Source organism: Phacochoerus africanus, chromosome 8 (genome assembly GCF_016906955.1).
Source record: "Phacochoerus africanus isolate WHEZ1 chromosome 8, ROS_Pafr_v1, whole genome shotgun sequence".
Lineage (NCBI taxonomy): Eukaryota > Metazoa > Chordata > Mammalia > Artiodactyla > Suidae > Phacochoerus > Phacochoerus africanus.
In genome coordinates, this window is record NC_062551.1 from 82094394 (window position 1) to 82116337 (window position 21944).

Below are 21944 nucleotides of genomic sequence, written 5' to 3' on the forward strand. Positions count from 1 at the left end.
TGCTGCACAGCAAAGTGATTCAGGGGTTCATATAGATATATGCATTCTGTATAACATCTCCATTATGATTTATTTCAGGATATAGTTCCCTGTGCTATCAGTAGGACCTTGCTGTTTACCCATCATATATAATAGTTTGCATCTACTAACCACCAAATCCCAGTCCGTCTTTCCCCTATCCCCCAGTCCTTGGCAACCACAGTCTACTTTTTTTTTTCTTTTTTAGGGCCACACCTGTGGCATATGGAAGTTTCCTGGCTAGGGGTCGAATCAGAGCTACAGCTTCCAGCCTACAGCACAGCTACAGCAACGAGGGATCCTAGCCGCATCTGTGACCGACACCACTGCTCACAGCAATGCCAGATCCTTAACTCACTGAGTAGGACCAGGGATTGAACCTGCTGGATACTAGTAGGGTTTGTTTCCGATGAGCCACAATGGGAACTCCCCACAGTCTGTTCTTTATGTCTGGGAGTCTGTTTCAGTTTCATAGATAGTTTTGTCTGACCACCTCTTTTTTTTTGTTTTTTTGTTTTTGTCTTTTTTCAATTTCTTGGGCCGCTCTTGTGGCATGTGGAGGTTCCCAGGCTAGGGGTCTAATCAGAGCTACAGCCCTGCTGGCCTACACCAGAGCCACAGCAACACGGGATCCAAGCCGAGGCCGCGACCTACGCCACAGCTCATGACAACACCAGATCCTTAACCCACTGAGCAAGGGCTGGGATCAAAACCGCAACCTCATTGTTCCCAGTCGGATTCATCAACCACTGAGCCACCTCTTCTAATGCTGTCTTTCAATGCCCAAACTTCCTCCATCATATTCTCCCATTTTCTTTTCTTTTCTTTTTTAATTAATTTATTTTTGGCTGTGCCCACGGCATGTAGAAGTTCCCTGGCCAGGGACTGAACCCACATCCCAGCAGCAATCTGAGCCACAGCAGTGACGATGCCAGATCCTTAACCGCTAGGCCACCAGGCAACTCCCTGCATGTTATTTTTTTATAGCCCTTATTCCTTTCTGAAGTCATGTAATGCATTTATTTGCTTGGTTATAGTCTTTCTCTTCTAAGGGGGCGTAAGCTCCAAGGGGCTGAGGATTTTGACTTATTCAAGCTGCATCCAAGCCCCCAACACTACAGTCGGTGCTTTATCAACATGCATCAAATGAGTGAAAGACTGGGCCCATGTTTTTACCCTTGACATCGACAGAGGGAGGGAATAGGGTTTTCTGCAGGGATTTTAAAGTGGAGGCCGTTTCTGGGGTCTCAGGGGTTGGAGAAAGCTGGTCAAGGTGGGCTCTCTTCCAGGTGATGAAAATCCCCTTGGCCCGTCAAGCCCCTCACTGGCCAGTCTTCTTGTTGGGTCTGGCGCAGACCTCAAGGAAACATAACATTTTTAATAAAACCTCAGAGTCAATAAAGCCAAATGGTCTCGGGTGCCTCTCCTGCCGGCCCCAGCTGTTGACTTTAGAAGTCAAGAGGTTGGGGTGTTGCCCAATTGCCATGTAGTTTTGGGGGGGGCTATAAGCTAGAAGGGCCTGGCCCATATTATATGAAACAAAACAAAACAAAACTCACCGGTCCTGGAAATATCCCACCGCCAGGCCGACTCAAAAGTCCATTCAGAGCAACAGAACCGCTCATATGCCCTGCTAATGAAAACCAAATTTCTCAGCCCCCTGAGTGTTTTCAGGGGGCTACAACTGCAAGAGGCAGCTGTGGGGCCCTTGGCCACCCCTTCGGCCACTGAGAGGGCCCTACTGTGTTTAAGCTCTTTTATGATAATAAGGGCCATGTACTTTTCTAATTTCAGATGTTGACAATTCATTTATTTTTATTTTTATTTTTTGCTTTTTAGGCATATGGAGGTTCCCAGGCTAGGGATCGAATCAGAGCTACAGCTGCCAGCCTATACCACAGCCACATCAGATCCGAGCCGTGTCTTCAGCCTACACCAGCGCTCACGGCAACGCCAGATCCTTAACCCACTGAGCGAGGCCAGGGATCAAACCCTCAATCTCGTGGTTTCTAGTCGGATTTTTTCCCCATTGTACCATGACAGGAACTCCCAGACATCAGCAATTTAGAACTGAGTCATTTTCATGCGGGAAAACAGGGCACTTTTTTGAGGTAGGGAAGGCTGCCACCCTGGCTGGTAGTCCCACTGTGGGCCCCTGCAGGGAGTCCTGCCACCAAGAGGCTCAGGTTACCCCAGGGAGGTCTCACTCACAGGGCGTCCCCTTCAGAGCCCAGGACAGGCTGGGGGGGTCACCCAAAGGTCCAGAGACAGTGATTTCTGTTTTTTGATTTCAAGCTTCTGTGAAATCTTAGATTCACAACTCAGAAAGGCAGAAGCATCGCTCTCAGAAGCAGAGAAAGGGCCTTAAAGCCTGCGTCCATGCTGCTTCTGCTTTCCTTTTAAAAAGGACGTTTTCTCATGGCCTTTTCTTTTCTTTTCCCCTCGATGGTCAGTCTTTATGGTAAGGATGAGTCTTGGGACACAAACCCAGGTGTGCCAGAAGGAGCACTTTTTTCCTTAAGTCAACGTAATTTTTACTGATGGGAAACTCAAGCTCAACTTTTTAAGATTTTGTTCTGCCCTTGGAAGCGGGAGAGAGGAGTGCCTGTTGTGGCTCAGTGGAAAGGAATCTGGCATCTATCCATGAGGTTGCAGGTTCGACCCCTGGCCTCCTTCAGTGGGTTAAGGATCTGGCATTGCCGTGAGCTGTGGTGTAGGTTGCAGACATGGCTCCAATCCTGTTTTGCTGTGGCTGTGGCATCCGCTGGCAGCTGTAGCTCTGATTCGACCCCTAGCCTGGGAACCTCCATTTGTCGCAGGTGCAACCATTAAAAATAAATAAATAAATAAATAAATAAATGAACAAACTGGGAGGGAATTCCTTCCTTGTTCCTCAGTTTTATCATCTGTAAAATGGACATAATGATAGTATAGACCTCTAGGAGCTGAGTTAAAATGGCAAGATATTTATATTAGTACCTGGCAAGCAGTGTTAGCTAATATTATTATTACTGTTGTTATTATTATTCCAAAGATAAATGCACAGAGAAGGCAGAAAATCCAGTATGTGTTATCAGGGAAGGCTACCTGGAAGAGGTGTGACAATAAATGAATTAGTCCAAGCCTGATTTTGACCTTCTCTGCTTGGGTATTTATCAAGGTTTAGAAATTTAATAAACTATACCATTAATAAATGTGCTCACTTTAGAAAAATTGAAGAAACACTGAAAAATATAAAGAAGAGAACAGAAAACAGCTATAACCACATCCTTCCAGTGATTTCACCATAGATTTATTTCTATTTTTTAATGACATTGACATACTATATATATATTACATTACATATATTATATATAATTGCATATATTACATATTATTATGTATATTATTACATTGTAATATATACTATATATATTATATGACATTAATTGATATAATATATATATATTAATTGATATACTCTATAGTGTTACCTGGCTAGAAAAATATTTATTTCTAGAAAAATATTTATATATTCATAGAAAATAAAGATCTGGAGGAGGGGAAATACCCACACACATTAACAATGTTTATTTTTGGAGAGGTGGGATTATGGGTAATTTTTCTTATGCTCTTTTTGGTAATCTGTGTTATCTACGTTTCCTCTCATGACCATGTATTATTTAGTGTGATTCTATTTCTTTTCTTTTCTTTTTTAATTTTATTTATTTATTTTTTAAGGGCTGCACCTCTGGCATAAGGGAGTTCTGGGCTAGGGGTTGAATTAGAGCAGCAGCTGCTGGCCTACGCCACAGCCACAACAACTCAGGAGCTGCATCTGTGACCTTGCAGCAACGCCGGACCTTTAACCCAATGAATGAGGCCAGGGATCAAACCCGCATCCTCATGGATAATAGTCAGGTTTCTAGCCCACTGAGCCACAGCAGAAACTCCTAATTTATTTTTTATTTTATTTTATTTTATTTTTTTGGTCTTTCTGTCTTTTTAGAGCCGCACCCATGGCATACGGAGGTTCCCAGGCTAGGGGTCTAATCAGAGCTGTAGCTGCTGGTCTACACCACAGCCACAGCAACGCCAGATCCGAGCCACATCTGCAACCTATACCACAGCTCACAGCAATGCCAGATCCTTGATCCACTGAGCAAGGCCAGGGATTGAACCCGAAACCTCATGATTCCTAGTCAGATTTATTTCCACGGCGCCATGATGGGAACTCCAATTTATTTTATTTTTTAAACAGTGCTTACCTTTTGTTTCTCCAGCTGCTGGTCACGACCAAATAAATTGATATTTTTCTTTCTTTTTTTTTCTTTTTTTAAAATTATTGGTGTATAGTTGACTTCGAAAGTTGTGTTAGTTTCAGGTGCACAGCAAAATAAATCAATTATGCACATACATGCATCCATTCTTTTCAGATTTTTCCCATATAGGTTATTACACAGTGTTGAGTGGATTGCCCTGTGCTGTACAGTAGGTCCTTGTTACCCACCTATTTTATAGACAGTGGTGTGTATATATCAATCCTAATCCCCTAATTTATCCCTTCCGCCTCACCATTTCCCCTTTAGTGACCATAAATTTGGTTTCAAAATCTTTGAGTCTCTTTCTGTTTTGTAAATTCCTTTGAATGTTTTTTTTGGTTAGATTCCCCATAGTAGTGATCTCACATGTTATTTGTCTTTCTCTCTTTGACTAAGGATGATTATTTCCAGGTTCATCCCTGTTGCGGCAAATGGCATTATTTCATTCGTTGTCACGGCTAAATAATATTCCATTGTATATTTTACCACATCTTCTTTATCTAGTCCTCCGCTGATGGGCATTTAGGTTGCTTCCATGTCTTGGCTATTGTCAATACTGCTGAAAGTATAATTCAATTTTATACTGGTAAATGCAATTTTAACCTAAAAATATACAAAATAAAATAAAATGTGATTTTATATCTGTGAGACTGTTTCTGTTTTGTATATACATTCATTTGCATTATTTTTTACATTCCACATATAAGTGATATTGCACAGTATTTGTCTTTCTCTTTCTGACTTATTATGCTAAGCATAACAAACTAGTGGTTACCAAGGGAGAGAGAGAAGAAATTAGGGGTGTGGGATTGGCAGATACAAACTATTATGTATAAAATAGATATATAACAAGTATATTCTGCATTGGACAGAGAATTATAGCCATTATCTTGTAGTAACTTTTTTTTTGGCTTTGCCCATGGCTTATGGAAGTTCTCAGGCCAGGGACTGAACTTGTGCCACAGCAGCGACCCAAGCTGTGACAATGCTGCTGCTTAACCTCCTGCCACAAGAGAACTCCCAATGGAGTATCATCTCCAAAAATACTAATTACTATGGAGTATACCTGAAAGTAATATTGTAAATCAACCACACTTCAATTAAAAAATCTGACTTAACGTTTTAGGAATTTCAACTCGTGGCTCAGTGGTAATGAACCCGACTAGTATCCATGAGATTCAACCCCTGGCCTCGCTCAGTGGGTTAAGAATCTGGCGTTGCTGTGGTGTAGACTGAAGACACGGCTCGGATCCTGTGTTGCTGTGGCTGTAGTGTGGGCTGGCAGCTACAGCTCTGATTCAACCCCTCGCTGCAGGTGTGGCCCTAAAAAGACAAAAATAAGTAAAATAAAATTTTAATACATAGAACTTGGGAACATTGGTCTCAGGATCTTAACAACCATTTCATCTTCAGGCCACAGAGGAGAGTGGGGTGGCAGGACCAGACTCGGAGCTCTGGACCCTTTAGTCTGAGAGGCTGTGTGTGGCCTTGGGGGTGGTGAGGGGGTCATCATGAGCCAGGGCTTAAGGCTTCACAAAACCCTGTGGTGAGGGCAGGGATCAGGCAGAGAGCGGGGTTGTTGGTGGTGCATACCTGGCAGTAACAAAAACTATTCTCAAGACCTTGTTCCCAGTGGCTCCATCAAATACCATGAACCCAAGAACTCCTAGAGACACTTGAACCTGAGGTTTGGGGCCCTGGATCCTTCCTGTGACTTTTATACTAGAGATGTCTTAGGGAACACTTGGTTCTTCCTCTGACCATTTTGCACAGGCTGCATACTCTTTTGCCTGGACTATTGCAGTAGCTGGTGAGCAGGGCTCTGCAGCCCCATGCAGTCCACACTCTACACCCCCAAGAATTCCCTCGACACCCACCTGTCTGAATATACCCCACCCCTCAGCGGCCACAGGACCACATCCTTCAGCCGCCGTGATGCCCTGGTCTTCTGGTTCCCTTATCCCCTCACCATCTCTCCTTCTTCCCTGTCCTCTCCAGCTTAGATGCACTCCTGTTCCCCAGGCTTCTGCCGGTGTGGGTCCCTCCACCCAGAGCCCTCTGGCTGCTTCTCTGCTGGTGAACTTATCATCTTCGCACCTTGTCTCATCCATGCCACATATCCCATGGGTTACCCCACCTGTCTCCCTGTCCCTCTGACCCTGTGAGCGCCCCCAGGGGCACAGCTGCCTGGCACCTGGGGGTGGGGCGGGCTGGGGACTCTGCCTGGGGAACCAGTGAATGATCTCCGGCCAAGGCCTCACAGACACCAGGCCCAAGGAGCCGACTGGGGTGTGTGGCCCAAATAGCTGCCACCCATTAGGACACCAACGAGGCCACAACTGTTTCCAGCAGGCGGCCTGGGCGCAAAGGAAGGGCAGCTCCAGACATCTGGCTCCCGGGCTGCTCCCCTCCCCTCCACTTGAGGGGTTCCTCTGGGCCGGGCTCAGGGCAGGCTCATTCTGTGGGTGAATATAAATATATAAAACAAACAGCATTTAGCTGCACAACTAAAAATAGGAAGCCTGGAATCCGGCGCCCCCCCAACCCCCAGCTCCTCTAACTGCTGGACCACACAGGTGTGGATGCGGATGTGGGGGGATGTGGGCCCTCACCCCCTCCCAGCTCGCCAGCCCTTGTGGGGAGGAATGGGGGGCACCCTGAGTTTCCGTAAGGAACAGTTCATGCTTTCACTCTGGCTCCCCCGCCCCGTTTATTTGACAGCTCATTTCATTTACGACCCCAAAATGAACCGACCCACTGAGGTATGTTCCCTGCTCACGTGGCCAAGCCGGGTGTCTGGTGTGGCTAAGTGCTGTCCCCTGGGCCACGCTGGAGGGCCCGGCTGGCTGTGTTTATGGGGTGCAGTCTGGGGCGGGGAAGAGTGAGGTAGGTCTGGGGCCCTTCCCCATAACAGCACGGCTGACCCTATACCAGGTCGGGCCCTCACAGCAGTCTCCTCAGCCCCTCACACTTGTCCCCTTGGATAGACGTCATTATCTGGGGCCTGTAAAACCCTGCCAGGATGTCCATCTCTCAGAATAAAAGCCAAAGCCAACCCCACTGCCAGAAGCCCAGCAGTCACAGGTCTGTCTGGGGCCACATCACCTTTCAGGGGGTACCAAGCACAACCCAGTGCCCAGGAGACCCCCCCCCCCCCGACAGCCGGGAGTCCCAAGGCCTGGACCACCCCTTTTACCCTTTGGCCTGGCCAGACACAGGCTATGGGAACTGGAGCGGGGCTGGTGAAACTGAAGGCCCTGCCCACATTGGACCAGCTCCTGGAGCCTCAAAATGGAATTCCAGAGTCTAAGAGCCAAATCCTAGACTTTAGAACAAAATGCCTCCTTACCCTGGACCGGGGCTGCAGCAGGTTGGGGGTGCTGGGCTAGGGATGTCACCCTTTCCTTCAAGCCCAGGAAACCCCTGTCCCAAATCAGGGCCTTTGGGGATCATGGGGCCTGCGGTTCTGCTACATACCTGGCTCACAGTAGGTGCTCACATAATAGCTGGATGAAAAGGGAGGCTCAGAGAGGGACAGGGACCTCCCCCAGCCACACAGCAAACCCTTCTTCCACATTAAGATATTTTCCAGCCCCTTCCGAGATGAACGTCCTGAGGTTCGGAAGTTCTGTCTAATACCTAACCTGAATCCTGGCCACGGTAGACTCAAGCCCCTTCTCCCTCTTTTCTGGCTGAGAAGGTCCGCTCTCCCCACCTGCTGCCACCTGCAGGCTGATGTGGTTACTACAGCACTGCCCCCACCAGCCCTCCAAATCTGCAGGAGCTCGGGCAAGACCTGGACCTCGCTGGCCTCGGGTTTTCCTTTGGGAAGCGGGGTGTGCTGGTCTGTGCCCGCTGGGGTGAAGGTGATGGAGCTTTGAGTCAGGGGCTCTGGAGGCCACAGCTCTTCTATCAGCTGTGGCACCCAAGTGTGGCTGGTGGGGAGGAGCTGTGGCTCTTTCATCACCTCCATCGTCCCCTACAAAATGCCCGCAAATAAACACATATACAGAAGCAAGAGCGCCTGCCTCGTTCCAGGCAGATGCCTCTCAATAGCACAAGACCCAGAGTGAAATTCTGTGGCTCTGGCTGGGATAAGACGCTGTCAGCCCTGGGGCAGACAGGGTGCTGCAGGGCAGAGGGGGGCTGACTGGGGTTTAAGCGGGGAAAAGGGGAACTTCCTGTTGGGTGTTGGGTTTCGGGCAGACCAACCTAACTGAATAGGGCAAAGTCTTGGATTAGCTTTTGAAGTATTTTTCACTCAAAAATAAGGTGTTTTATGAACATTTCTCTCCACAACTCGCCAATGGACAGGCATGCTGGGCCAGACCTCGTCGCTGGCAGGGTGGGGAGTAGAGCTGCCAAGCCAGGGCCCCCACCATCACACCCCCCGCCCCCATCACCAGCCGCAAACAATTCTGCGGAGATGGGGAGCCAGAAGACACCCCCTCTTTGCACCTTAGTCACCTTATCTGCAAGACTGAGGTGGCGGGGTGCTGTCGCAGCTGCTTGCTTTGCAGTTCTGATTGCTGGTTGTTTATTCCAGCAAACAGGTTCCAGAAAGGGGATCTTATCAAGGCTGCATTATGTTCCACCGGCCTGCCCCCTCCCCAGCTCAGAGCCTGGGGATGAACAGGGAGACGTGCTCTGCCTGTTCCACTTCCTTGTGAAAAGTCACGGGTCACTTGTGAGGGGACGAGGGAGGGGGGCACCTTGAAGGCCCGTCTGATGCTTCTCTGGGGTTCCGGCCATGCCAGGAGGAGGCCTCACTGGCTGCACTTGCCCGGGGGGCGTGGTCTCTGTGGCCATTCCTGCTGGAGCTGGGGGCAGGGAAGCCAAGGCACTGGGGGTCCTCCAAAGCAGGGGGGCCAGTCCTAGTCCCTGCCCCCAGGCCCCGCCCCATCCTTCCCTGGCCACCACGGGAGGGCCCCATCCTCTCCCACCCCCCCACGCACACAGCCCCAGAAGTCTGGCATGGGGATCCTTCAACACATCTCAGCGTTATATTATTGTAATAAATCAGTCAAAATTCCATTTTACAGTTAAATAGTACGGAAGACAGACAGTTTACTGTACAAGCGAGTTGTGCATTAAAAACAAACACACCAAGCAAATTATAGTGCAAAGCAGTTTCTACCCCTTCCACCCTCTTCTCAGCTCTTGGGTGGTTTTACAGAAGTTCCGAGTGTAGCAGGTATGGACAATGCAGTATGACAATATGTCACAAAGGACCTATACCCACACCAAAGGCTTACAGTAATGTGGTCTCAAAACCCCGTTTCCTTGTGCTTCTACATCAGTGGGCTCGCCTCATATGACTTAAAAAAACAGACTCAGAAAGGCTGCCATCACTTTTAGTCATGGAGTGTGTGTGTGGTGGGGGGGGGGGGTCCCTGCCCCCAGCAGGAAGGGGTAGTCATCTGGGGAGGGGCGACAAAGTGCTGGGCACTGGGAACCCCAGGGTGCCTCCCCCACGGGCCTGGGGCCCGTCTAGAACCACAGAGAACAGGGGAGAAGAAGTCACGGGGGGCAAGGGATGCGTAGCTGCTTCCTGAGAAAGGGTGGAGAGCCCTGCTGGCTGAAAGGAGTCCGCAGGGCACCCGCGGCAGCCGTTTGGAAGAGATGGAAACTTCTTGGTCCAGGGAGGGCGGGCTAAGAGCCACGGCAGCAGGAAGGGTTTGAGTAAGATTACCAGAAGGACTTCCAACGTGTCTCAGTGTGTACAAAGGGTGCTTATCTGGCTGGGAGGGCGCGGCCGGCCAAGGGCTCTTACAGGGAAAACCGCTAGCCTTCTGTGGGGAAATTTCCACATCCTCTGGGGATGTGGCTGAAGCAATGACTCAAAACCACATGGGCTGTCCAGTGCTCAGGAGAGCCTTCTTATCCTTTTCCGTGTACGCCTTTCTAGAACTGAGACACTCAGACACGGGAATCCATGCAGCCCGAGCCCTTGGGCAGGGCCCGCGTGCCTACCTGGGAACTGAAGGGACAATACGTGACCTCTGAGCTCAGCGGGGGCTGGGCCGAGGCCGGCAAGGCCTTCACAGCTCTCGTGCTCCATCAAGCAGCTGCTGCGCTCCAGCTCTCAGCCCTCCCACCTCCACGGGATGCGGGGGTTCACCTCGTCTCAGACCAATGTCCGAGGGCCTTAGGCGTGAGACCGCAGCGTCTCTCTCCGGTGTTGCCCCTGTTCGGGACCAGGGCCGGCCTTCGGTGGAAGCTGGTGGGCTGCTGCTGAATGAATGGGACCTCTGGACGAGACACTGGGATCCTGACAATTCCACACTCTCGGGGAGGAGGAGAAGCTGGTGGGGCCTTTCCCCGTAAGAGACTGTGTGTCTGAAAATGTGTGACCAGCTTTTTTCTAAAATCAGCTTTAAAAACTGGTTCTTGTTCGAGGCTGCTTTGGGAGCAGACCAGTTAAAGATGGAGACCTGTGTGTCTGAGGCTGGGAGGCGTGTCTGGGCCTTCTCACGAGGCTGGGGGGGTAGAGGGGGTGCACAGCTTGGCTGGGACTTAAGAGGGACAGGGAAGCTGACAGCTGACCTCATGACCCCTCACCCCAAGGCTTTCTGCTAGGACCTGTCTGGTCCCTGTGCTCTCTCCCCCAAAGGAGCAATTTTGGGACCAATCTAGGGGGAAAGGGACCCTTCCTGGCTCCCCCGAGAGAACAGAGGGTGAAAGCCTCGGGCTGGTAAAGTGCATGGAGGACCCGTCTGCAGGTACCTGCCCTGGTTTTAGGGACCTGCTGCCACAGGATAGTCTGCTCTGGGGCCTGGGACCCACAGACAGCTGGGATGGGGTTGGGGCCTCCTAGCTGCTAGGAGTTGTGGGGAAGCAGAGCTGGGGGCAGGGGGATGCGGACTTGGGGGTGTTCTTGTCCCACCTCTGCCGGCAATTCCCTGGGGCCTCTGGATGGGTCCCTTCCCTATCCATACCGCGAGGCAGCCCCTCTCAGGGCTGGGGGACCTGCCAGTTGTGACTCAATTTGTATAAATGCGGACGGAGGGCTGGGCCCAGGGGTTCGGGGTCTCTGAGGAAGGTGGGGGGCGGGAGGTCTTTCTAGGGGCCCACAGATAAGAGGCCAAACCTCTTATGTGGGCAAAGGCCACCTCTCTCTGGAACAGAGATGCTCTCTGTTCGAGGAGGCCTGGGCCCTGTGACAGCAGTGGCATAGCTGGGGACAGCCAGGTCATTCCAGGGGTGCTGGCAGGAGGAGGCTACTTCTCCCCCAGGGATGTGAGATGAGATGAATAGGGTCTGGGCTGGGGGCAGGGTCCTGGGGGAGGCCCCTACCCCTCTGTACAAAGAAACGGCTGGACCAGACGCTCCCAGAGTTAGCCACGCGCCCTGGGTCCCAGGACCATGGACCCTGGGCCCAGGACTGCTCTGGAGCATAAGTCCCACTCCTGCCCTGAGCCCGGAGCTGGGCCTGCTGCGTGTCCAGAAGGTTCTTGGGGGTCCCTGCCACCCGCGGGAGCAGTCCACTTTGGCCCGGGTGGTCAGTAGGGCCGCCACACGGCCTCGTCCATGCGGCCGGGCGTGCTCAGGGCAGTGGGCGAGTTGCTGTGGCTGCCGTCGGCCTCCACACCATCACTCTGGCCACCCAGGCTGGGGTTCATGAGGTTGCCGGCGGCGACAGAGGCGGCGCTGCTGGTGCAGGAGGCCAGCATGCGGGTGGGGGAGCGGTCGCCCCCGCTGCTGCTGCTGCTGCCGGCCACCATGGAGAACTGGTAGGAGCTGGAGGACGTGCCGTAGTACAGGTGGTAGGGGGACGGGTTGGCCTGGAAGGGCCCGCTCTGGTTCTGCGGGGCCCCCGGGTAGGGCGGCGGGAGGTAGGTGTGATGGAAGCGGCTGGTGGCCGGCATGCTGGCCACGCTGAGGCTGCTGATGCTCGTGCCCGAGGGCGTGGCGCTGTAGGGGAAGGCGGCCGACATGGCCCCGGGGTAATGCATCCTGGGGTCCGGGAAGCGGCTCTCCGTGAGGGGCGGCAGCGCTGGGAAGGAGCGGTCGAACTGGCGGGGGTCGGAGAAAGGGTTCAGGTCCGAGGTGCCTGGAGGACAGCAAGGGGGATGGTCAGTGGCAGCCGCGGACCCCTCTTTAAGATGACTTCAGACTCGCGTGCACAGGCCCGTTTTGGGGCCAGGGCCGGGGGGAGCCCCGGTTCTGGACCTGGCTCTGCTCCAGGTGCCATGGGCTGCTCGGGGGCTGGAGTCTGCTGGCTCCACATGGGAAGCAGGTGAGAGCTGGGGTCTGGGCCACAGGTGGCCATGGGGGTGGCCAGGACAGTTAGAGGAGGGGGATGGCTTTTCTTTCTCCTCCTGGAATCCCCTTCACAGCCTAGGCCCGTCGAGGGGGTGGAGGGGGTCCCCTAGCTGGGCTGTTGGTGTGTGGGGCGTTGAGGACAGGGCCCGCACAGGCCACCCTGCAGCCTGGCCCGGCAGCTTCCCTCCTGGTTAAGACCTGGCAAGACCGTGGATGCTGAGAGGGCCTCCAACGGTTCTGTGAGATTAGGAGTTAGGCCCTGCTTTTGCAGAGAAGGAAACAGAGGAAGAGAGAGAACGATCAATTCTCTTGATGTTGTAGAAAGGACGAGAACGTGTCACGAGGCTTCTGCTTTCTGGTCTGCTCAGGTGTGCACGTGTGTGCGCCCGGGCACCTCTCTGGCCTGGGTGGGGCTCGCTTAGGTTCCAGGAGCTTCTGCCTGTGTTGTGGGGGCTGGGTCCACAGCAGCTCTGCCCACCCCTACTCCTGCCTCACCATGGGCCTGGGTTCCAGGGCAGCCCTGCAGACTGGAGCTGACTGGTGGCCAGATGAGGATCAGCTGTACCCTCACCCGCCTCTGCAGCATACTGAGATGCAGCCAGAGGGGCTTGGTGGCCTGGACCCTACCCTCAACACAGAGAGACCCCAGTGTCTAGCCCAGGCCCTGCCCTGGTTCCTTGGCTCCAAGACAAGGGTGTCCCAGCTTCTGCCCTGCACTGCTGTAATCACGGACCCCCGAAACCCCAACATTCAAAGGGGCTTCAGGATTGAATCTAAACCCCTTGGTAGGAAAACTGAGACTGAGAGAAGGTGAGACGCTTGCCTAAGGGTCTCCCAGCACACTGGACCTGGCACAGAATCCTGGGGCTCTTGGTCCTGTGCCCTGACACATGCCCGAGAGGTAGCTCCCCATCTTTGAGGCAGCACAGAATGGAGAGAACTGTGTGGTCTCTGAGGTTAGGTACTTATCTTGGTTCTGACACTTCCTGTGTGTCCATGAGCAAGTCACTGAACTTCTCTGTGTCTCGGTTGTCCCACATGAAAAATGGAGATAAGAACACTTCCCTGGGATTCAGTTAGTTAATACGTGTAAAGTGCTTAACCTGGGCACAGAACGGGGGCCTGATAAGAATCTGTGCTGCTGCTGGGGCGGTGACACACAGGGCCCTGCAGAGAGGAGCCCCTGACACTGGGCCTTCCTTGTTTCCTGGCCAAATGGGTGACTCTGGGTGGCAGTGGGGAGAAGGATGCGCTCCCTGCCGTGGTCCCAAGGTGAAGTCTGTGCCCGAGCCCACTGTCCAGCAAAGACTAAGGGCTGGAGAGGACTCAGGAGGCACCGCGCCCTGTCCCCGGGCAGCTCCAGGTGCGCACTGCCTGCCGTGCCTGGGGTGAGCACTGCGGGCGCCCATAGGCCTCGTTCCCCAAATCTGCCTGAGATGCTGTGTGACCTCAGATGAAACTTGTAACTTCTCTGGGCTTTGGTGTCTACCCAACTCAGCTCAGGGGTGTTTCCTCAGCAGCAGGTTCTGGTCCTGGATGTGGATCCGAATGGAACCATGCTCCTGGGCTCAAGATGGGGAGATGTGGGGGCAAGGGCAGGAGACGGGGGCTTCTGCACATCTGGTACCACCCCACCAACCCCAAACAGATCCCTCGGCTTGGCGGTGCTGCCCTGAAGCCTAGGGGGTCCAAGGAGCCTGGACCCCAGCCTCATCTCTGAACCCCAGGGGAGAAGCCTTATTTGCAGTGCCTGGCACCCAAGCACAGTTGAGCCTGAGGCTAACACTTTGCTCTAAGCCCAGGGAAGTGAGAGTGCTCTCTTGACAGGAACCCCATTTTCAAAACAAAGGCAACCTGAATACGCCGGGATGTGATGGCAGGGCTACAAGCTTGGGAAACAAGGCCATGCCAGGTAGGCCCAGGTGCCTGTGGCCCTTGGGGGGGGGTCACATGGGCTGGGGGCAGGCCTGGCTGGACCTGCCACCATCCCCTTGTGCTTATCTTCCAGGGTGGGGGGAGATCTGTCCTCTGCACCCCCTCAGCTCCTGCCCTCCTTGACCCAGCCCCAGCCCAGTAGCCCCAGGAAACCCGAGCTGGCCGGGCCGCTGTCGAGCAGCCAATCCCAACACTGGAAGGCAATGTTTATTTTCTTCTCCAAATTGCCCCAGCTGCTGCGTGGTGGCTGAATGAGGCCTTTGAGCTGTGAGAAGCCCCCATTGTGGGCAGCTGTGGCCAGGGGGCTGGGGGCTGGGGTTCGGAGGGGTTGGGGCCTCAACACTGCTCACTAGTGACCAAAGCTGGGGGGATCAAGGCTGTTAACAGCAACGAAGAGAGGAGGTGGTGGGGTGTCCTGAGGGGAACCCCCAGGACGGAGTCTGAAGGCAGGGGCTTGTCCTACCAGGAGGCGAGGGCCAGTGAGCGTGACTCCCCAATCCTGGCCCTGCCAACACTCCTCTGTGACAGACACCGCCTTCTTTCCATTTTACAGATGAGAAAACTGAGGCTCAGAGAGGTGAAGTGACTGGCCTAAGATCACACAGCCAGCGCCTGGCAGAGCCTGAATTCCTAAGGTCTCCCTGATGGCAAAGTGCCTGCTCCTCCTGGGTTGTGGTTGTCAAGCCCTCGCTCTCACTCCAAAGAGGATGAGCCTGAGGGTGGGGAGGCCTGGCTGGTGTGGAGGGTCAGGGAGGAGGCCCAAAGGCCAGTGATGCCAGGGGTAGAGGCCCCCTGCCTCAGGTGCCAGCAGAAGGGGAAGGGCTAGGTCAGCCACTGTCGCACACAGGCCCGGCCTCCTCTCCTCCCAGCCCCGGGGAGGCAGGGGTGCTGCCTGCTGCCCGGCCAGGCCTGGCCTGTGGGGCTGCACAGAGGGCAGGCAGACCTGCCTCAGGCCCATCAGGTGCTCATTCCCAAGCCGTGTCCACACAACTGGAAAGAGGGGGCTGCTGGACAGGATGCCACTGTCTGCCCCCACCTGCTGGGTTCCGGGGCTCCCTGGCTGGGCCCAGCTCTGCCCATGGCAGGGAAGGGCCTGGAGTGTTAAATACTGTACCGGATAAAAGACAGCCTGTGGGAGCAGGAGCACTGACGGCGCTGGGCAGGGTGGGCACGATGGGCATGAGCCCAGAATACTTCCCACTGCCTCCTGAGGTTAGACCCCCTACCCTGCAGCCTCCTGGGCTCAAGAGATGCTGAGTGTCCCTAACTCGACGGCCCATGAGCGGCTGGACCTGGGGCCTCCCCCCTGCGGGGGAATGAGCAGGGCCAAGGCCCAGCTTCCCCAGCCGGAAGGGAGGTACCTTCTCTTTACACCAGGGGGCTGCATCCAACACCCCCCCCCCACTGTGGCATTGTGCCAGGCACACAGGGCAAGGTGGGTTGGGGGCAGGGACAGAGAGACCTAGTAGGGAGCCCCTTGCCTGTGGCCTCAGAAGTACAGGAACTTCCCGAGGGCAGGTGCTGTGGACACTTTGAACCTGGTCATTGATGCGCTGTGTGACCCAAGGGTGGCTCGTAACCTCTTAGGTTTCAGTTTGTGTGCCTAACGGGGTCTAACCAGGGCCTGGAGGACAGAGAAAGACCAGACACCCATGGTGCATGACAGCAGCCAGCCCTCCCACCCCCATTCAGCACTGGTGACAAGCGCTCTCTCCCTGTGCCACCCGGCCTGAAGGTCAGCTGTGCACTCAGCCTCCTGCGCCCCAACCCACTGGCCAAGATGACACAGACAACAGTAACTGTTCATCATGGCCACCTACTGGGCACTGCTGTGGGCCAGGCCCTGTACACCTGGAGGCCACTTGTGCCTGCCGTGTCTGTTGGCCTGGCGGGGGCAGAGACTCTACCCTGGGCCTCTACCCAAAGGCCTCCCTCCCGCTCCTGTGTGAGGAGAGTCTCTGGGCTGAGGGGGACTTTCTCAGGCGATGCTGTGTCTCCGCAGGGCTGCAACCTCACTTTACAGTTTACAAAGTCTGAGTGCAGTGACGTCACTTTGAACACCACCCCAGGCCCAGGCAGAGGCATCCACTACCACCCTGCTTTCAGAAGATGAAGATGAGCCGGGGGGGAGGGAGGGCATGGGGTCCTTAGCACCCACAGGTCTGTCTCAGGCTCCTTGGGCAAGTCCTGCCCAACTTTAATGGGCTCCCTGTGGGATCGATGCCCATTTCCCACGGGGGACGGGGAGCCCCCCCGAGGGAAGGGGCTGTGTCTGTCCATTCATGCTGATCCCTGGGGCCTGGCACAGTGATGGCACAGGGCGGGTGGTGATAAACGGTTGCCAGGGGCAATGAAGGAAGGGCTGAGCCCAGGACCGGCCCTGAGAGCAGATGGCATGTCCGGAGCCCATGGGCACACTGCCTCCCCTGTAACGCCGGGCGGCGCAGGGAGCGACCCTTGGGTGAGCTTTTGGTCTGGAGCAGAAGGACCGCGCCGGGGTCCCGTCCACCTCCCCCCTGTGGCCCCTGCTGTGCCCTACCTTGGATGGGGGTCTGGGCCTGGCTGCTGAAGTGGCCCGCGGTGCTGAGTGAACCGCGGGGGCTGGGAGTGCTCGGCGTCACCCGCATGCGCAGACGCTCCAGGTCCCCGAAGCGGTCGGGGAACGCCTTGGTTTGGTCCTCCAGCTTCTGCCGATGTCCTGCAGAGCATGGGGGCCTGTGAGCAGCCGGTTCCCGAGAGTTTCGGGGGAAAGAAATGCCTCAATCTGCTGGGAAGTTCTGCCCGAGGTCTAACCTTAGGCTTCTGCAGGGAGAACCCGTAGGTCACTAGGAACCTCTCTTCTGAACAGAAAGTGGTCAGGATGTGTCACCCTGGGCTGCCATGACCTCATCCCGACCTTCTTATTCCACAGGTAAGGGTCAGAGAGGGGATCCAGGCCACGGAGCCAGTATGCCGTGAAGTCAAGATTTGAACGTGGGGTTCGTATCAAAGTGTGTGACCTAAACCTCTACAATACACTTTTTGGCAGAAGGGGGATCTGAGGCAAGAGGCCTGGGAAAGGGGTTCAGGCGGACTCCTGTGCTTGGCGGGGAAAGAACCCACTCTCTGCCCCCCAGCACTACCCCCACCATTCCCATCTCATGGGAGAAGGCCTGGAGTGGGAATGCAGGCCCCTCCAGCCTGGAGCTCCCGAGCCTCCCCAGCATGGGGGCCCCCTTCTCCCTTCTGGGCCTCGGACAGGAGGGAGAGTCACCAGGATGCTGGGAAGGGGCATGGGGCACTGTGCAAGGGGCTGGACTCCCATCTCTGTCCAGAAGCTGGGGCCAGGGGACTGGGGCACCTGGCTTGGCGCAGCCCGTGGGGAGAAACAGCCAGCATTTCCCATTATCCCTCTGCCACGGCCCACTCAGGAAGGACCCCAGAGACCTCGGAGGTGCTGGCAGGGTCAAGGTGGCCATGTCCCTGCCTCCTTCAAGCAGCCAGTCGAGGCCACCCTCAAGCCTTCTTGAATGACATCAGGCTTGCAGGGACCCCCCCCCCCCATTCCCCCTACTGCCCCCCACCCTATACTCACTCTCTCTCTCACACACACACACACACACACCACACACACACACACATGCTACTTTTTCAATTACTCATTTTACATTTCACAAGCAACATGTGAATACCCACAAAAATAAAAGCATTACAGGTAAGGCTAATGGCTCCTCTGACCCACCCTAAACCCCTGCCCAGAAATCCCCCTGTGATTAATTCGGAGGTCTTTCTTTCCAGCCTTTTTTTTTAGTTTCACATGCACAGAAAACACAGAGCAAGTTTCTCATGGAACTTTCCTGAACAGTCTCAGCCTGGCGGTATCTTTCTGTAACTTGCTCTTTCAGTTGCATAGCAGGTGGTGGGGGGCGGGGGGAACCACAACACACATTCAGTTTCCTTGTCTGTAAAATGGGGAGAGTAGCCCAGTCGCCCAGAAATGACGGCTCCCACAAAACCTTGGAAACCCATCTTGGGGCAGGTTGGGGGGAGGGCAGCACCACTAAGCCTGTGGGTGTCCCCCTTCCTGCTTGTCACATCCACCGGAGGCCGCAGTCCACTCAGCCCATTCCTCAGATGGACACTTGGCTTGTTTCTAAATTCCCTCCATTATTCCCTCCCATGCAGGACCCCCGGGAATCTCTCTGTTCACACACCTCCCTGTGTGAGGGGATTTGTCCAGGGCAGACACTCTGATAAACTGCTCCCTGAGAGGGCTGAACATTCCTGGGTTCTGCTGGCACATTCCGCTCCACCTGACCCCCAAGGAGGGAGGCCAGGCAGGCAGGGTGGCCCAGTCGGGCCTCTTTTTGCAGACAAGAGAACTGCAGCTCAGAGAGGTAAAGAGGCTGGCCCAAGGTCACACAGCAAAGAAGGCAGAAAGATTTCCTAGGCCTGGAATCCTTGGAAAAGAAGCCTAAGGAGGCGCTAAGGGAGAGGGGAAGGACTGCCTGGGTCCTGGGGTCTGCTGTTACATGAGGAATTTTCTAGATTGACAGAGAAAGTAGGAGAGAGAGGTAGGAGGGAGGTAAAACAAAACCCGTCCCCAGGCTTCCTGAGGCTTGGAAAGGGCAACCCGGGGGCTTGGAAAAGTGTGACACGATTCTTCACTGCTGGTGGCAAGAGAGGACGGAGTTGGAGGCTTCAGAACGGGCCTGATTTCTGATTTTCCAGATGAGGATGCAATGGATTCTGGTACCCACAGACCCCCAGGCCTGCGACGCTCCCCTGCCACAAGCCCAAACAGGCATCGGAGAGTCCTTAAAAATGGATCAGGTTGTCCTGGGAGCCACAGTGGGCTCGGCAAGTCACCAAGAACCAGGGAACCCACTTTCTCCTCCTCTAGGTCCGAGCCCATGGGACACTTAGCGGCCAAAATGAGACCACGTGGCTTCCAGCCAGGCCCCCTGCTGCTCTCTCCCAGGATCCTTGGCACAGGGAAGATGTGGACTGGGGAGGGTTTGGCTGGAGCCGCAAACTCAGCTGCCTGTGGGGCTGGGCAAGTCATGTAGACGAGGCACATGGGATGGGTAGGGACTGGGGCGGACCAGAGTGTGCCTTGGAGAAGGGGTGGTTGCCATTCAGGCCAGCCGACTGGTGCCATGCAAGGGGTGAGCCCAATGTTGCCAGTCCTTCTAATTTACCAGAAACCATAAACCTGCCTTCACGTGAAATCTCCCATATTTTATATGTTGGCAATTAACTCAAATACTGAAAACAGCAGCAGCAACAACAACAACAAAATAACCCAACAGCAGCAGCAACAACAACAACAAAATAACCCAACAGCAGCAGCAACAACAACAACAAAATAACCCACCCAGACGGATGTGTTTTTGCAAGCTCCAAGTTTGCAACTGCATTTTCTGGTTGGTTGTCTAACTTTAGCCGCCGAGGACTGGCTCCCAGATCCCCTTCAGGAGGTGGGCTCTAGGACAGTGCCACGGGGCTCAGCCTCAGTCCTGCAGGCTTTGGAGGAAATGGCATTGCTCTTGCTGCTGAGGCCACTGAAAATGGCAGCGTGATGGGGATGAGCTGGGCCACGAATGAATTCAGAACAATCTCAATAGGCAGGAAGCTGGCTGGATAAACCTGGAGACCGCAAACTGACCTGACAGCAGCTCGAGTGCAAAGGATCTGGGTGTCTTAGTCAACCACAAGCTTGAAGGGAGCCAATGGGGCGACACAAAAGCTGGTGCAAAACCTCAGGCCTTGTTATTATCGTCACTGGCAAATAAAGTCCCATTTCTGAGTCACACTGTGTACAGACTGTTTACAGATACTCCCGCGGAAGGCGGGTGGGGTTCACAGCCGGCCTGGGTTCGAGGATGGTCCCTGCCACTTGCAGCCTCACTTGAGTCACACCCCTCGCCCCCACCCCAAGCCACAGTGTCCACATCATGGTGGCCTCACAGGTGGTGGGGCCGCCAAGCAAGGTCCCTGAACACTCTCTACCCACACAGGTCACAGCCACCTGCACAGACCTTTCGACTCCAGCTCATGCCGAGGGAGGCGGGGTTATCACCCCCATGGGGACACCAGGATGCTGAGGCCAGGATGGTAGGTCCTGTCTGGGGACACAAAGCCAGGAAAAGAGAACCGGCTCAATATCCAGATCCCCGACCCCAAGTCCAATGCTCTTTCTCCTGACACTCCCCTTTTGGTCCCATTGTCCAGATGGGACCACTGAGGCCTCCACTGACATTAAATAGTTGGTCTGGGGTATAAATCAGGTAGGGTGGTCCAAAGCACCCGCTCCTACCACTTGCCGTTCTGCCTTCACGTAGGGCAGACTTCCTGGAGGAGGGGGGTTTTAACAGCACTTTGGGAATCTTTCCTTGTTGCTGTGGAGCCTGAGGCGGTGCCGCGTGGCTGGGCGCCAGAGAGTCTCAGAGCCACGGGGCCCAGGCCTTCACCCAGGGAGCAGGACAGAACTTCCTGTGCCCAAGGAAAGAAGATGGGCCTTCAGAATAGACCGCTTTCATCGGGCTCCCCACAGTGCGATCTGGGTGGGGAGCCCCGGCCACCCACTCATTTGGTCACCTGGGGCCTAGCCCTTTCACGCTGTGCCTCAGTTTCCCCTCTGCACAGACTGCCGGCTGAGGCCCCTGGAGCTTTGAAAGACTTAAGCTTGCAAGCATCAGCCACTGGCCAGACTGCGGTCCCCAGAACAAAGGCAGGCATGGTCCCTCGCGCCCAGGCCCTCCCATCACCTCCTGTGGCTGCTGTTCCCACGGTTTCTCAAGTTTTCTCTGCCTCTCACACTTCAGCACTGCAGCTCGGGCACAGCCCCTGCCAGGAATGCTTTCCTGTCCTTTGGGGCTCAGCCCAACAGCCCCTCCTCCAGGAAGCCCCCTCCCCCCAGGGCCGAACCCCCACCGCCGCCGCACCTCTGCAGGCTAAGAGCAGCATGGAGCAGCAACAGAAATCCAGACAGAGCTGATGCTTCCTGAGCGCTTCCTCCGCTCAAGCATCTAAGCAGCTGGAATGCTCTGCCTGGTTTCACCTGCATTATTCCCGTTATCACAGGGGTGCCTACCACTGTCCCTGGGTCCCAGGTGAGAACATGCTTGAGGTCACACAGGGGGACCTTGTCTTCCTGGAGCCCATTCTGCAGGAAAGAAGCCTGGGTTTCGAAAGTCAGGGGCTCTAAACAAGAAGGTTAAGGCCCTGCCTGGGTGCAGGGCCCAGAGCAGCTGTCGGTACAGGAGGACGGCTGGGAAGAGGAAGATGAGAGGGCCTCTGGACACCACCAGGAGCGCTGACCTGCCCTGAAGCTCAGCTCTGAGACCCCCACCCTCTCATCACACCCTGCCCTAACACACGAAGTCCCTCTCCTCCTTGGGGCCTCAGTTTCCACGCCCGTAGTTATCATATTGTCTGACCCCA

At 54.7% G+C, this 21944-nt stretch overlaps 1 protein-coding gene across 4 annotated transcripts in view; it reads right to left on the minus strand.

The window, feature by feature from the left end:
* Window positions 1–9353: 9353 nt before the first annotated feature.
* The window catches only part of RUNX3 (RUNX family transcription factor 3), a 63826-nt gene continuing 51235 nt past the window's right edge, over window positions 9354–21944 (minus strand). For 3 of the 4 annotated variants that reach the window (XM_047792610.1, XM_047792609.1, XM_047792611.1), the window contains 2 exons: window positions 17059–17217; window positions 9354–12372 (listed from right to left, as the gene is read on the minus strand). In XM_047792610.1, coding sequence (XP_047648566.1) covers window positions 11822–12372; window positions 17059–17217 — 710 coding nt within the window. In that variant the 3' untranslated portion in view covers window positions 9354–11821. The remainder of the gene's footprint in view (window positions 12373–17058; window positions 17218–21944) is intronic. The other variant, XM_047792612.1, reaches the window with a different exon arrangement.